The sequence below is a fragment of the Cyprinodon variegatus genome, unplaced genomic scaffold, assembly GCF_000732505.1.
Source record: "Cyprinodon variegatus isolate N-32 unplaced genomic scaffold, C_variegatus-1.0 Scaffold126, whole genome shotgun sequence".
NCBI lineage: Eukaryota > Metazoa > Chordata > Actinopteri > Cyprinodontiformes > Cyprinodontidae > Cyprinodon > Cyprinodon variegatus.
Genome location: NW_015150579.1, coordinates 147,740 through 162,257, shown reverse-complemented (window position 1 = coordinate 162,257; position 14,518 = coordinate 147,740). Strand labels below are relative to the sequence as shown.

The following is a 14,518-nucleotide window of genomic DNA, read 5'->3' as shown; positions in this document are numbered from 1 at the left end:
GCATGTATGTTTATAACGAAAATGAAACTCCAAACCCCAACATGTTATAACTCATGAGCTCTGACTGCAGAGAGTGGGCTGCAAAGCTGTAACAACATGCAGCTTATTAGAAACATCTCAGAAAGCTGCTGCACAGTGTGCTGAAGATGAGGAAATGAGGGCGATATCAAAAGAGGCAGGCCTCAACAATCCACAGTATCTAGAATTCATGTTTGAAAAAAGATAGATGGGAAAACAACAAGCAAAGACCTGAAACAGGAACAGGGAAATGAACCATTATTCAGCCAGGCATTATTGAAATGATCTGTTTAATGAGCTATAGTCGAGCTAAAATGCAGTTTAGCAATACTGTATTCTTAGGTGTGAATAAAATATGTTTAACCTAAAAAGGACTGTTCAGTCCCATTAAGTCAACACTGAAAAGAAAATTTGTCTTTATAGAATATGGCAAGCTCAGCCAGATGAGATGGAGAGTATATTTAAACTCTTTCTGTTTCAATCTTACCACAGATTCTCAGATAATTTAATGATTAAGGCTTGGGCACATGAATGTGCTTTCAATGAAAATACAGTATCTGCTGCAACTCTGGAAAATCTCTTTCCCAGTTGGAAGTCTTTTGCAGCCTCTAAAAGGTGCTCATTAATTATTGCACTATTACTCGCTCCATTCTCCACCCATTAAGTCAAACCTCTTCCTTTTCCCAGCAATATAATAATTATCCCTACTGCATGCTGCTGCAAATATAGCTTAATGATGGTGTTTTATCCTGAAGGTTTTTTTTCCCCACCATATTGTTTTCGCATGTAAGCTAAAAAGTTCTATGTTTTTCTTATCTTCTCCGCTTTGTTTTCTACATGGCTTGTGGCAAACTGCAAGAATGACTTTATTGGCCCATAAACCATCATATCAATTTTTAACATTGGGGACCAATGCTGATATTGACTTTAAAATTTGTTAATGCTCTCCCCCACTGTGCTTGAGAAGAAAAGAATCAACTCAAGGACACTGTCTCTGTTTTGTGGCTGATCTCAGACCAGACACATTGAGGAGGTGCAAACATGGAAGGACACAAGCAAGATTCAGAATCTGCAGACTAAGGCTAAGTTGACATGGTGACAAACTTGCTGCAGAAAAGACAGATTGCAACATTCCTCTCTGAGTTGCAGGGAACTTTCAGATGTCTGAAGGGACAGGAGGTGTGGAGCAAAGGGGAGATCCGCTGTTGCCAGCCTGCCGTACTAAGCTGCCAGATACTGAACATAACTCAGCCTTTTCTAAAATGGAGACCAACAAATGTTGCAACTTCAAGCTAAAGAATTTGTCTCTTTGATGATTTATGATTATTTCATGTGATTTCTATTGTAAACACAGGAATTAATACCAAGCTCAGAGTTTGGACTGCATGGTAAACTATGTTAAAATGTTATGAGCTGTTGTTTATAAATCTGAAACCAGCTTTAATTCAGTAAGGGGTTTACACACCATTAAAATATTAACTTTAATGTTTTCCTCATTGCATTTGAAGTAAAACAATTGGACCAAAATGTCCTTTAAGAAGAGTCCCCTAATGTTTGCTAGCTATTTGCTCAAGCACAGAAGGCTATGAATCAATCAGCAAAAAGGTTACTGGCTTCTAATTAAGAAAATTAAAAACTGAAACATTATTTTGCTAAATATTTTGTTTATCTATGGGATTTTTATGCGAATTGGTTTGAACACATTCAAATTGCTCTAGATAGGTTAAAAGTTCATTTGATCACATTCCAAATTATTGACGTTAAATTTGCTTCTGAACCATAAAATCCCTGCCAAACAGTATATCATAACCTCATTTAATGATAATTGTCTTCAACCATGTGTTTCCTTCTTTGTGCACACGGCTTAGTTTAGTTGAGTTTCACTAGTATAGTCAAGAATTAATAAATGAAATATGTTTGACTTGGAGCTCATATTTTGAATCATTTATCTATTTGACTATGACTAAAGCTTGTTTCATACTTTCATTTGTTGTTCTAACACACAGCCAGTTTAGCATGTGTTCACACAACAGCATATGAAAGTCCCAATATCATTCGCATAAATAACATATTTGCTAACCCTGGTGGTATGGGCATTTAAATATATCATGATTGCACAAAATGTGTATATAGCTTTCTTACAATGGCTGTGTCAACATGTCCTGTCAACAGCACTACTACTTGGACCTGTCTTTTTCTCTGATTAATTCCCGTTTTTGTAAAACCTATCAGTGTAGCTGGACCAGTGTGTCATAGTAGACTAGCAGTTATGTCACACTTTCATTTTAGGATGATGTATTAAAGAGAGTTTTGTGAGATGATCAGAGCTGGAAATGTTTTATCACCTAACTATGCTTTAACCTTTCCATCTAACCTGTGAGAAACTTCACACAAAGATGGACTCTTTCAACTTAAATCTGAAGGTAAATAATATCACTGGAATTTATTTGGGGGATTTAGAGAAAAAGGGGACTTAAAACACATGAATGGGAGACTTCTTAGGTTTACATTTGAAGCATATTTGGTCAATTGTATAATTTGTTCTCTACTTTACATATATGCCCCATTTCTACGTTGGTTTAATTACAAAATATTTGTAACCCTAACCCTATTTGTAAAGTTTTTTCTATTCAAATATCTAAAACAAATGTCAAAATTGTTGCAAAGCTCCAACAGAGTTGAACTTTTGGTGAATTTGTGGAATTAGGAGTGATAACAGGATAGCGAAAATAATGACATCATTATACTTTTTTGTGGATTTATCAAAATATACCTCTGAACATGGTCAGGTACTTAAAATAACTAAGACAATAACTACCGTAAACAATCAAACATCATGAAAATAATAACAAGGGCTTTACTAAGACTGTTGAACTGTTGTTTATGATCCTTTTAAAAGATTAGATCTGATTTCTAAGAGAAAATCGAGCTGCTGAGGGTTGGTTCATTGCAGCTGATGTGTATTAAGCCATGTTCTATCTCTAAATAAAGCAAGTCCCTTCTCGATGACAATGCCTTTAAGCTTACTGATGACAGCACCATGCCTGTTAATCTGTAGCTTAATCAACTCTGCAGCAGATGAGCAGAAGGCAGATCATCAAAGGAAATGCTGCTTGAACACACAAACAATTCCCAAATGCTCTGATTTACCCAAAAAATAAGCAATTTTGATAAAAGAACTTTGTGTTCAAAGTTTTTTGGATTGCAAGACTGTTCAAAACAATATAGTTTGGGTGTTTTTTTATCAGTTTGTGATCCTAATTATGGTGAGTAAGTGAACCGTGTAGGAGTCAGCTCAGTGAAGGATTGCAATGTGCTCTCAAGAACTAACACCTCGATTGAAAACGAGAAAACAAAAGCAATGCTCCAGGTGCTTAAAATGTGTGAGGTAAATTTTGCACAGCAAGCAGGTGTTTACACACAGTGGCATTTTCTGCTAAAAAAAAAACACAAGCATAGCAACTCTTGTGCCGCTTTCTCTTTCAGCCTAATCCCACAGTGTCTGAATGTTGTCAATCTTCTTGCATGTCTCTTGGACCTGAAGCATACCAAACTATTCTTTGTTTCCTCCAACAATAACACAGCACCACACCCTGAAAGTCTGCAGACCAGGCGTGTATCTCTACATCAAACACAAACTAACAGCACAGCAAGGTTCCCATGCAACGGGGTGAAGAGTTACTCATGAGAACCTGCGATGCCGACTCAGTGTTTTATTGCGTGCGACTTGTTGGATGTTGTAAAGATGCTAAGCCCTTGTCAGTTGGAGCAGACATCACCGGGGTGGGGAGGTGTATGATGTGATCATGTGTGACTCAAAGAACACTCACACAGTAAAAAACTGAAACAAGGTAAATATACGGCAAAATAGTATTTTTTATAAGGTATTTATCTGGATCATGTAGAGCTGTCTCTTTCCTGAGATATAATATTGATTGATTGAATAAATGACTTTATTCATCTCACAGTGGAGAAATTCACTTGTCATATTGGCTCAATAGTATTATATATATATATATATATATATATATATATATATATATATATATATAATAGCTAGTTAGTTTGCAGCTCCTGTGCCGCTTTCTCTTTCAGCCTAATCCCAGAGTGTCTCTTATTTAAGAGGATCATTGCACAAGTTATTGCACAGGATTCCTCCAAGCATGGGTCCTCTACCAGAAGCCTGGGAGCTTGAGGGTTCTGTGCAGTATCTTTGCTGTTCCTAGAACTGCACTCTTCTGGACCAAGATGTCTGATGTATTTCCTGGGATCTGCTGTAACCACTCTTCAAGTTTGGGGGTCACTGCCCCAGGTGCCCCAATAGCCTCTCTGGTTAGGGTTACTTAGGTAGGAACATTGTAATAGAGCCCTATTCTCGCATCTTGTCCATTCCCTTTGTGTTGTTCCAGTAGCCTATTTGACATCAAGGTGCTCTGGTTCCCCAACACCTGATGTATAACTTGTTTAACTGGGTGACGTCTGACCCAGCATGTCATTCATTATATTGTCTGTCATAATTGTATGAGGTAGGCATTAGCGTGAAGGGTCTTGCCTAAGAACCCGCATGGACATTTTTCATTGACCTACCGTGTGCAAGTTGGGTGACTTGAGCCATCCATCTGCCGATAGGCAGTAGCGCAAAGGGTCTTGCATATGGACCCACACTGGCAGCTTATATTATTTTTCTCCTCCCCCTGCCAACCTAACAGGGTATTGCAATGGGGTATTACATAGTGATTGCACATTAGCTATTGCACAAGTTATCGCAGTTATAGTGCCACATTGGAAAATCTGATAGCAGCAGGAATTAATGACCTGTGTTAGTTTTTTTTTTTACAAAAGCAGTGACAGTTCAGCCTGAGGCACAACTGCAAAGGCCAAAGGTCAATGGGGGTAAAAAAAGATAAATACTCACTCAATAGTGCCGTGACCTTCTGCGCTCTCCTGGACCACTTTGCCCTGCAGGATCTCCTGTGTCTTTACAGTGGCCAATGGCAAGTCTTTATCCTGCTCTGGCTCTATGAGAAGAAATAAATGACCCACCAAAAACCAGCATGACTGAGATAAGATTCTGTGTGTGTGTTTGGTCTACCTGTGAGTATGACCAGGCTTTGCTGTCTGTACAGCTTGCTCTTCTTCAGTTCCTGGTCCGCAGGAAGGAGCGATGGGATATCAGGCAATGGCTCTGATTTAGGTTCATCCGGAGTAACAACAGAGTCACTAAAGCTGTTTTCCAATCCATTCTCGTTTGGCTCCAACACAGGAGACCTCCAGGGTCGCAGACGCAGCGGCTGCACACAACGGTCCTGCATGTACCTGCAGATTAAGGCAGGCGAAACAGAAAGTAGTTACAGATTTCAAATTTTTAGGTTCAAAAGTAGAAGACGGAGGAATTAAAGGGTGGAATGGTGGTAGTTTTCCTCCATACATTATTCTGTGTAAAGAAAACAGTTTTCAAATGAAAAAGTTCCGAAAATCTTTCATCTTCTTCTACATTTGACTCGTTTCCCGACATGTTCCCCCTGTATGCAAACAGGTTATATAAAATATATTTGGTTTTTTTTTTCATTCCCTCTAAGAATCAGATTTATTAGTTGCATGACTGATTCTTCTACTGAGCTGTGAATGTTTGCAGTTCCCCCTGAGTTAGAGTCTATCGCTGTTTTCTGATTACGGCTCTTGTTGCATGTCCTGTCAGTTCAGAGGCATAACCATGTCCTTGTAGGTTCAAAGTCGTGCTCAAACCTTCTTCTTTGTTTCCTGTGAGACTTTGTTTGCTAAAACTGGGATGTTTCACGGTAATTGGTTGCACTGAATTAATTTAAGTGAAAGGAAGTAAAGGAGGCCAAATATGTAAAATTCTAGTCTTTTCAGATTTTTTTTTAACATATCCCTGAAAAGAATCGGTCATTTTCCTTTTCTGTTGATCTATCAAAATACATTTTAATATTAAAATTCAGAGGCATTTAAGGATGTTTCTCTAGTAAGCAAAGTATTAGTTCAAACAATTGGACCCATTTAACATAGTCGCACTTGATGTCACATCGGCCGAACAGCTAAACTTCAGACTCAAAATATATCTAATGTACTTTGATGTCATCAATGTATTCTAATGTAGCATTTCAGAGTAATAAATCAAGCATCCATTTTTGCAGCATGGTAAATTATTGGTGGTGAGTTTTAAATGAAAACACAAAAGAAAGCACTGATCTGAAGAGGATCTTCATAGTAGATCTTACTAAACTATTTTTAATTTGCTTTTCCTTTTATTTTACCCTTTTTTTAGTTAGACTTAGGTCACTCAGCATCAAGTGATAATGGAAATATGTAACAGTCTTCAGCTAAAATTAAACTGCATTTTTTTTAACTATTCAGAACCATCAAAAAGGGGCGTCGCACAATGGAAAATGTAGTGTTACCGAAGAATACAACGCCGCACGCTTCTCAGTGAGACCATTCATTTGAACTCTGTGCCAGGGCACAGCAGTGTCTGAGCTTTTTGTGGTTTTTAAAATGCTTCAGTGCACAGGTCATGGTTTTACAAGGCATTCCTGCATGTTTTGTTTGGCGTAAACCACATGGGTGCCACCCTTCACAAACATGAGCAAACAATCAGGTGTCCTCTGCAACCTACCAACAACCTTTACTAGCTGCTATAATCAAATAATTTTCCTTAATTAAGCGACTATTAAACGGCTCAGACTGTCGCTGCTTCTTCCAAGGTACTCTATAGTTTGTTGTTTTTCCTACAAACGCCCTGTAAAAACAATTAGAGGCCATCCTTAACATTTTCAGATAAAACATGTTGATGCTGGTAGAACGACGGGCCAAGCAGTTGAGGAGATTCTGTTTGTTAGGTCATAGATAGGTTTCTAACCATTGTTTGTGATTTCTGCTCTTTTTCCAGTCAATCCACAGGAATGTCCTTGTTTCAACCTGCAATCATTATGGATTTTTTTTTTCAGTCAGGATGAAATCTACATCATCTGCATCAGAAAGAGCTGCTATGAGTAATCCCAACACATAAGGAGCTCTGGTAGAGTTGTTTGCTTAGTGAACAGAACATTAGGAGGTAATTTTGTTGACTTTGTTGGAAAGAGCTGAAGATACACTTCCTCAATACTTACGTTAGCTAAATGAGTTTAGCCCTTTTTGTTTACTTAAAAGGTTTGGCATAAAAATAAGGTGTATGATCTTTTCACCCCTCCACTCTTCCAGGAACTGATTCTCAACTAAAAGTGCAAAGTAGGAATAATCACGCCAAAACCAAAAAACTCCCTCCCTTTAATTCCTTTCCTGGTTCTCTGAAGATTGCCCTCCCTCCCTGAATCCGCCACCTTACCTGCCCTCCTCACGTTCCAGTAGCCGTCGATAAGTGGCAATCTCCCTCTCTAGCTTCATCTTGGTGTTGAGCAGTTGGCTATGGCGTTGGCGTTGGGTGGCCAGGCCTTCCCTCACCTGCTCCAGTTCACCTTCCAGCCTAAGAATCACCTGCGAGAGGTCTTGCAACTGGCTTGTGTAGAGGTCCTGGGTGTGCTGCAGAGTGCATTCCAGGCCTTTCTCCTGGTGACAATAAAGCAAACAACCCTATGGGATATAAGCAATGAATTTTCTTTTCATACTGCTGCTGGAAGCTGCAGTATTGCTAAACTAGTTATTCTTCAGTAGAAATTCTACAGCAGAACACCTCATCCCCATAATGGAACATGGTGGTGGCAGCATTATTGATAACAACAGTATCGGTAATAATCTGAAGGCCTTGCTCTACCACACTGACAATCTGTTAATCTGAGGATGCATACGCTCTGAGCTATTCACTATGCCGCTACACCTAGCATAACATTATAGGAGAATGCTCCATTATCAGGGAAAGGAAGATAAATACTAAATACTGTATGCAGCCAAAGGGGTAATTTGAAATCACTGATCAAAGCCTAATTGTTTTTTACAGATGAGCAAAGTCCAGGTCTGAATTTAGACAGAAATCTGTGACAAAACCTGGAACTCAATGTTTTCAGATGAAACTCCATCCAATCTGAGTTAACTACTTTATATGGGGATGATTTGGCAAACCCTTTGAACTACCAAAATAGATGCAAATGTGATTACAGCAAAAAAATGTTCCATAAAATATCACGTTCTTTCTACTTTACCATCATATACTTTTATTAGGCTGTCACACACTATAGAAAACTTGTGAAAAACTTTGCAAAGCTCTGTATATGGTGTACCGTACAAGACCTTTTAATCCTTCACCTCTGTAAAGGACATCTCACTGCAGGCAGACTGTTCTCTGCAAACTTGATCCTCATGTAGTTTGCATACAGCCTGTATATTAACCAGTTTTTTTTAAGCCTCAAATAATCAGCAGCTGCTTTGCATTTTACAAAGAGAGACATCAGAACCTTTTTGTTGTTTTCCCAAAGCTCCTATTTTCCAGGAAAGAATATTTTAGGTAAACACAACGCTTTGAAACTCATGGCATTAGGTTTGGGAGGACCTAATCAAGGACCAAGAGAGTCACTGAAAGAGGAAAACTGCCATTTCAGATGTAATACGTCCGACATACAATTAGAAATTTGAATTTGAGAAGTGTTTTCTTGTTGCACATATTATACTGATTTAAAAAGTAAACTCTATATTGTATTTATCAAACTATTGCTGTAAATTACATGAACATGTATTTTTAAATGGAGATTTAAAGACCAAAACTCATACTTCAGATTATAAAAAACTTCATACAGTTAGCTCCCTCAGTGGTCACTTTGTGAACCATGTGTGGCAGTCTTACTAATCAGGGAGCTGGTTTGATCTAAGGAGCAACTATGACTGGTTTCCAGTGGCCTCTGGGACCAGAGGGTCAATGGAAAAAGTAAATGGAGTGTGGAAGGTCAAAAGAAAATGCAACTGCTACAGGATTTGAAAAGCAAGGGGAAAAAGAAAACTGAAACAGAATAAGTAATTTTCTTTTTAAATGTGTGATTAGGAAAGTTATTTATAATCAGGTTTATGAATCGTGGTTTTTAAATCTCCATGATAAATGGGATTGGAAAATAGGTTTTCAAATTACAGGAATTATTATGGGATTGATAAATACAATTCACAACTTATCTTTAATAATAATAATTGAACTTTGTTAATCTCATATTGGAGAAATGTACTGCTGCATTTAACCCATCCCCTTTGGGAGCAGTGAGCTGCCATTGTGCGGAGACTGTTTCGACTATATATATATATATATATATACACATTAATTTATAAAAGAATTCTGCTTTAAGCCATAAAGACAACACTTAATGTTGAAAATCATCTTCAGTTTAATAAATATTAGCTAAGTCAATAAGCTCAATTACGGTTAAAAACTGACCTACTTTGTAGCCTTTTCCTATTTCGTGACTACTTAACATTTTACCTTTAACTCATGTTTATTTATTCTCTGATTCTTGAATCCTTGTGTGCAAACAGAAAGAAGTAGCTGCACCTGTAAGTATCTATTCTGTTGTAGCTGTTGTTATAATAGCTATGTACAGTTACAAAACATGAATTTACTAAAGTCTTTTTTAATCCTGTGTGAGTCTAAAGCCTTACAGAACAATAACTGCATCGCTGAGTACTCAAGAAACCACTGTTTTCTTGTTTTAAGGTCTATCAAATTAGGTTTCATGCAGAAGAGATATAAATCAGTTGCATGAGTTGAAAAACTATTACCAGGAAAGAAAAGTTTCCATTTAATTGACTGGAACATGTAAAGACAGTTAAATGCTTTCACCTTGCCAGGTCGATTGTCTTTTCCTTTCAGCAGCTGACATTTTTCATGGCTTATCAGTGTATCAGGGTGTGGTGATGATTGATCTTACCAAGGCATGAAGAGTTTCCATCTCCACTTGCAGGGAGCGCCATTGCTTCCTGGCCTCGGTGAGCTCGGCCCGGGCCTCCTTTAGCGCAGCTCCTCCCAGGCTCACCTGAGCCCATGCTGCCTCCTCCTATACAATTAGAGGAAGGCCACATTTTACAGAACGCTCAGCTCTGAGGTGGTTTTATGTAACATGCAGCCAAACTACAGTACACCTTGCTGGTACGCATACACCCCCCCCCCCACAACCCACCAGACCCCAACTCCCCATTCGCACTCAGCAGTCAAGAGGAGAAGAGGCAATAGGTGGTGATATTGAGCAGTGTGGATTTCAGGTTTGGGCAAACAGACATCAAGGTCTTCATGTATACACAGCTGTACAGTGCTGACAAACTGTACAGCTCTTAGCTGTTTCTCGCCCACAAGCTAATAACTCTAAATATTTTTACCAATAAGGAAAAAGAAAAGAAAACAGGTTCCAGTTATGCAAGGAATTTTCTGTTTAACTTCTTCCTCCGCCTCGTCTCAACCCACGAAACGGTTTTTTGAGTTACTGGAAAAGCAGGTTTCAGCCTGATTTTTCCATCATCATCAGCTAATTACTAAACAGATAACACTGGATCAGCTTACATATGAGGTCCGTGAAGGCTTTTAGATCCTTTACTTCACAATATCTCTGCTATGACCAGTGTTGGATGAAGTACTCAACAGCAGTAGTTGAGTTAAAGTATTGAGACTCATAGTCAAATCATACTCAACTACAAGTACAGGTAAAAATCTACTCAAGTTAAAGTATTAAATTACTCACTTTTGAAAATACTTAAATATTCAAAAGTTAATGCATTTAAAAGTACTTAAGTATTCAAAAATCCAAATACCACTTTCTAATATCAGTACATTTCTGCATAATTTTCAGAGTAATTTTAAAGATCCTTGTAACATTCAGAAACCACCAGATATATTGATGCATAAATCCACCTGCAACAGATTCTACACCACCTGTAAAGAACTTCAGCATAGAAATGCATCTTATTTAAAAATAACCCAAAAAGAAAACAGGATTGTCTTAATCCTCCTCACACTTTCACTGTGGAATAGAGATTTAAGGTTGAATCTATTACCACAAATAAACCACAATTCTGCTTTGTGACCAAGCTGTTCATTCTACTGAACGAATTGGCCCCAAATTCTTCAGTACAATACAAATAATAATACATAATACAATGATAAACTACAAATATTATCTGTTCTGACTTCCTAACATCTGTGTAATGTCATGCAAATCTTCAAAACAGTGGTGTCCAAACTCATTTCAAGAACGAAAAACAGCAACAGTGGATTACAAAGCTAAGCTGAGCCAAAAGGAACAAGTAACTAGAAGCTTCCTTGAAATGCAGTGGAGTAGAAAGTACAGCATTTGATTAGCATTTGAAAAAAAGATAAAGTAAAGATAAAAATGTACTTAGGTTCATTAATCTAATAAATGTACATTGTTACTTTCCACCACTGGCTGTGACACATTTATGATGGCAATAAATTAGGAAAAACAAAGACCTCAACAACTACCGGTAATTAGTTTGTGTTGGAGTTACATATAGAAACTTGAACCTTCATGTCATGTTAAAAACACAAACTAAATGACAACCAAGCCAAGACAAAATGACAAAAAATGGACTCACGCCATAACATGTCTGAACAAACCTGGGAGCAAGATCAAGGTACCGACTTAAAAACAATTAGATGAATTCCCCAACAGTCACCTGCTTTGTCAACTTCACATCTTTGTAGAATCAAGAGGGGGCGGCATGTCTACAAGTTGTCTTACACTGTTCAGTTCTGCCTCAGGAGGAAAACTGCCAAACACCCACTGAAATAAAAATCCCCACACAAACCAGTGTGGAAGCATCATGCTGTGTATTTCAGTACAGAAAAGGAAGCTTTATGTACTTAGTTAAAAGTTGGATTCAACTAAATACAGGGAATCCTGGATTTAAAAAAAGACTTTAGGTACCCTGGTAGCTTCTTCTTTTCAAGCGGAAGCCAACACACATGATGAGAACAACAGTAAAAGGAAAGGTTCACAGGAGTGCATATCTACGTGTGAAGCTGCCAGAGAAAAGTTCCAAGATATGTAAAGCAGGCAGAGACATACCTTAAATGATTTGGAGCAGCAATAGCAGCTAAAGAATTGACCTCAGGCACTATATGAATACGTACCACAGTACCACAGTAGACATTATTAAAGCTGCATTGTGTTCCTTTCTGTTTACCCGGTCCATTAGATAAGTGACCCATAAAATGCACTGAATACTGTATTTATAACGTGTCAAAAATGAAAAAAAAAGAGGTTCATGCAGGATAAATACCTTGACAAGCTACAGTGTGTGACTCTCTAAATGCTAGAACATCATATCTCTGTCTCTTCCTCATCCCTTGTTGATGATTATGTATTTTCTAATCAATAATTAATTACGGAGAAAACTACTGCATTTTGTAGAAACCTGAAAGGATGACATTCACCTACGCTGTGGACCACAGCTTTTAATAAAGGAGTCACGGCGTCTTGTGAGAGTTGCTGTAGATTAGAAATGTCCTTTTGTGTTGCAAATTTCACTAAGTACATCTAAGCAAAACTAACTGGCTCAATGCCACTTAAGGGTGGAGAAGACAAACATGGAAGGTAGTTTCCCCATCAAAGAAAAAGCCATGTTGCAAGTTGATTAGTTTGCATGACAGGAAGGGGGAACAAGGAAGCTAAACTCACTCAATACATTTACATTTCTTTAAAAGCAGCTTTAAAATATATTTTCTAAGGAAGTCTTTAATTCGTCATCTTCATATATTTTTTTAATAAATTTTCACTTTACACACATTTCAGATTATAACTAACAGAAAGTGCTCATTGTGTAGAGCAGAAGACTTGAACGCTGGTTTCACAATCCTTTAGGGTAATTGCAGGAGCATCAAGAGAGCCAAATTCTTAACATAAAGAGACTTTCCAACCGACTTTTTGAATAAAAGGTAAATTTCTCATCATCTTCACGGAAAATGAAAGAACAGATTGAGCAGGATGGGTTTTGTAAAACTCAACACTGGGAGGTTTATTTCTCATTTATCAAAGGCAATGTTTGTGTTCCCACAGCTTTTGGAATCAAATTATGTAAGAGCTAGAAAATTGGCTTCAAGAACACAGAACGGAAACCTCTGAAGCAAAACAACCACTAAAGAAAGCGCAGGTGTTGGTTATGAACATAAAAAGAAATATGTCTTTATCTTCTAAAAACCCTGGACACCCTGACCTGTCCAGGGTGTAACCCCCCCCCCCTTTAACCCATAGAATGCTGTAGATAGGGACTGGTCCCACTGTGACCCTGATGGATGAAGCAGGATGCATGTGTCATTTTCATGACCTGTAATTAGACATGTAACTTGACCTGTAACTCGACCTGTTACTAGACCTGTAATTCGACCTGTAACTTGGCCTGTTACTACACCTGTTACTAGACTTATTACTAGACCTGTAACTAGACCTATAACTAGGCTTTTAACTCGACCTGTAACGCAACCTGTAACTAGATCTGTTACTAGACCTATAACTAGGCCTGTAACTTGACCTGTAACTCGACCTGTTAGAAGACCTGTAACTAGACCTGTAATTCATCCTGTAACTTGGCCTGTTACTAGACTTATTATTAGACCTGTAACTAGGCCTGTAACTCCACCTGTAACTTGATCTGTTACTAGGCCTATAACTAGGCCTGTAACTAGACTTGTAAGTAGAACTGTAACTTGTAGCTTTACAACTAATAGCAGACCACTTTGAAGCAGCAGATTGAAAAGAGCAGGTCTTAATGCTCAATTCCGATGGTTAGATTTATTGTCAGACCGATTTTGTTTTTGTGTGGCTGTTCACGTGACTGTCTAAAATTGTGTCCCTGAAGTGACCCGCATGCACAGCCAAACAATAACAAGACATGTGAAAAGTCTGTCTCTATGGAGGGACTAAAAGCTATTAAGCAGTGGAATTAGCAGGATAAAATAGCAGAATATGCCAAAAGGAGACAGAGGAGAAAGGGAGCTAAACTATTAATTATGGCTTTTGGAGGAGCAGTGGCACTGACAGCACAAAGGAGAAATGTGTCGCTGCAGCTACTTAGTCAACTGAGCTGATACGGTCTGACCCCTCAAGTGTCTTTAGGATCGCTTTCTCTGCCCAAATACTTATTAATTCCAAATTTCATTATCCCTCCACTGTACACCTCTGTTTACGCTTTCCTCCATGTTTGCTGTATTTTTTTTTTGTTCCGTGCTGTCAGCACAGAGTGACATCATACTCATGCTAATTTCAATATGGGTGACTTGGCTTTTCAGACTGCAGTCAGATTCCAAAACATCTGACCCATATCGGATTCAACACCACATACAAATATTGCCCAGATCGGATGTAAAATAGCCAGATTCCATGTGACTCAGCCTGTTAAGACAATCATGAAAGAATCTCACCTGAGTCCCTTTCAGGGCAGAAAAAAAATATCAGCTTTGAGCCAGATTTGTCTAGCCTGGGTGCCATTCCGAACTTAGTCCCGCCCACAAAGTTTGAGGTCGGGAAGTTCGGTCTGGCTCTGCTCCATAGTAGCACGAGTATTA

At 38.3% G+C, this 14,518-nt stretch overlaps 1 protein-coding gene across 3 annotated transcripts in view; it reads right to left on the bottom strand.

The window, feature by feature from the left end:
- krt222 (keratin 222, type II) overlaps positions 1–14,518 on the bottom strand; it is a 32,785-nt gene that overhangs the window by 2,212 nt on the left and 16,055 nt on the right. For 2 of the 3 annotated variants that reach the window (XM_015375861.1, XM_015375864.1), the window contains exons 7-10: positions 9,876–10,001; positions 7,361–7,581; positions 5,111–5,334; positions 4,934–5,036 (exon numbers count right to left, since the gene is read on the bottom strand). In XM_015375861.1, coding sequence (XP_015231347.1) covers positions 4,934–5,036; positions 5,111–5,334; positions 7,361–7,581; positions 9,876–10,001 — 674 coding nt within the window. The remainder of the gene's footprint in view (positions 1–4,933; positions 5,037–5,110; positions 5,335–7,360; positions 7,582–9,875; positions 10,002–14,518) is intronic. The other variant, XM_015375863.1, reaches the window with a different exon arrangement.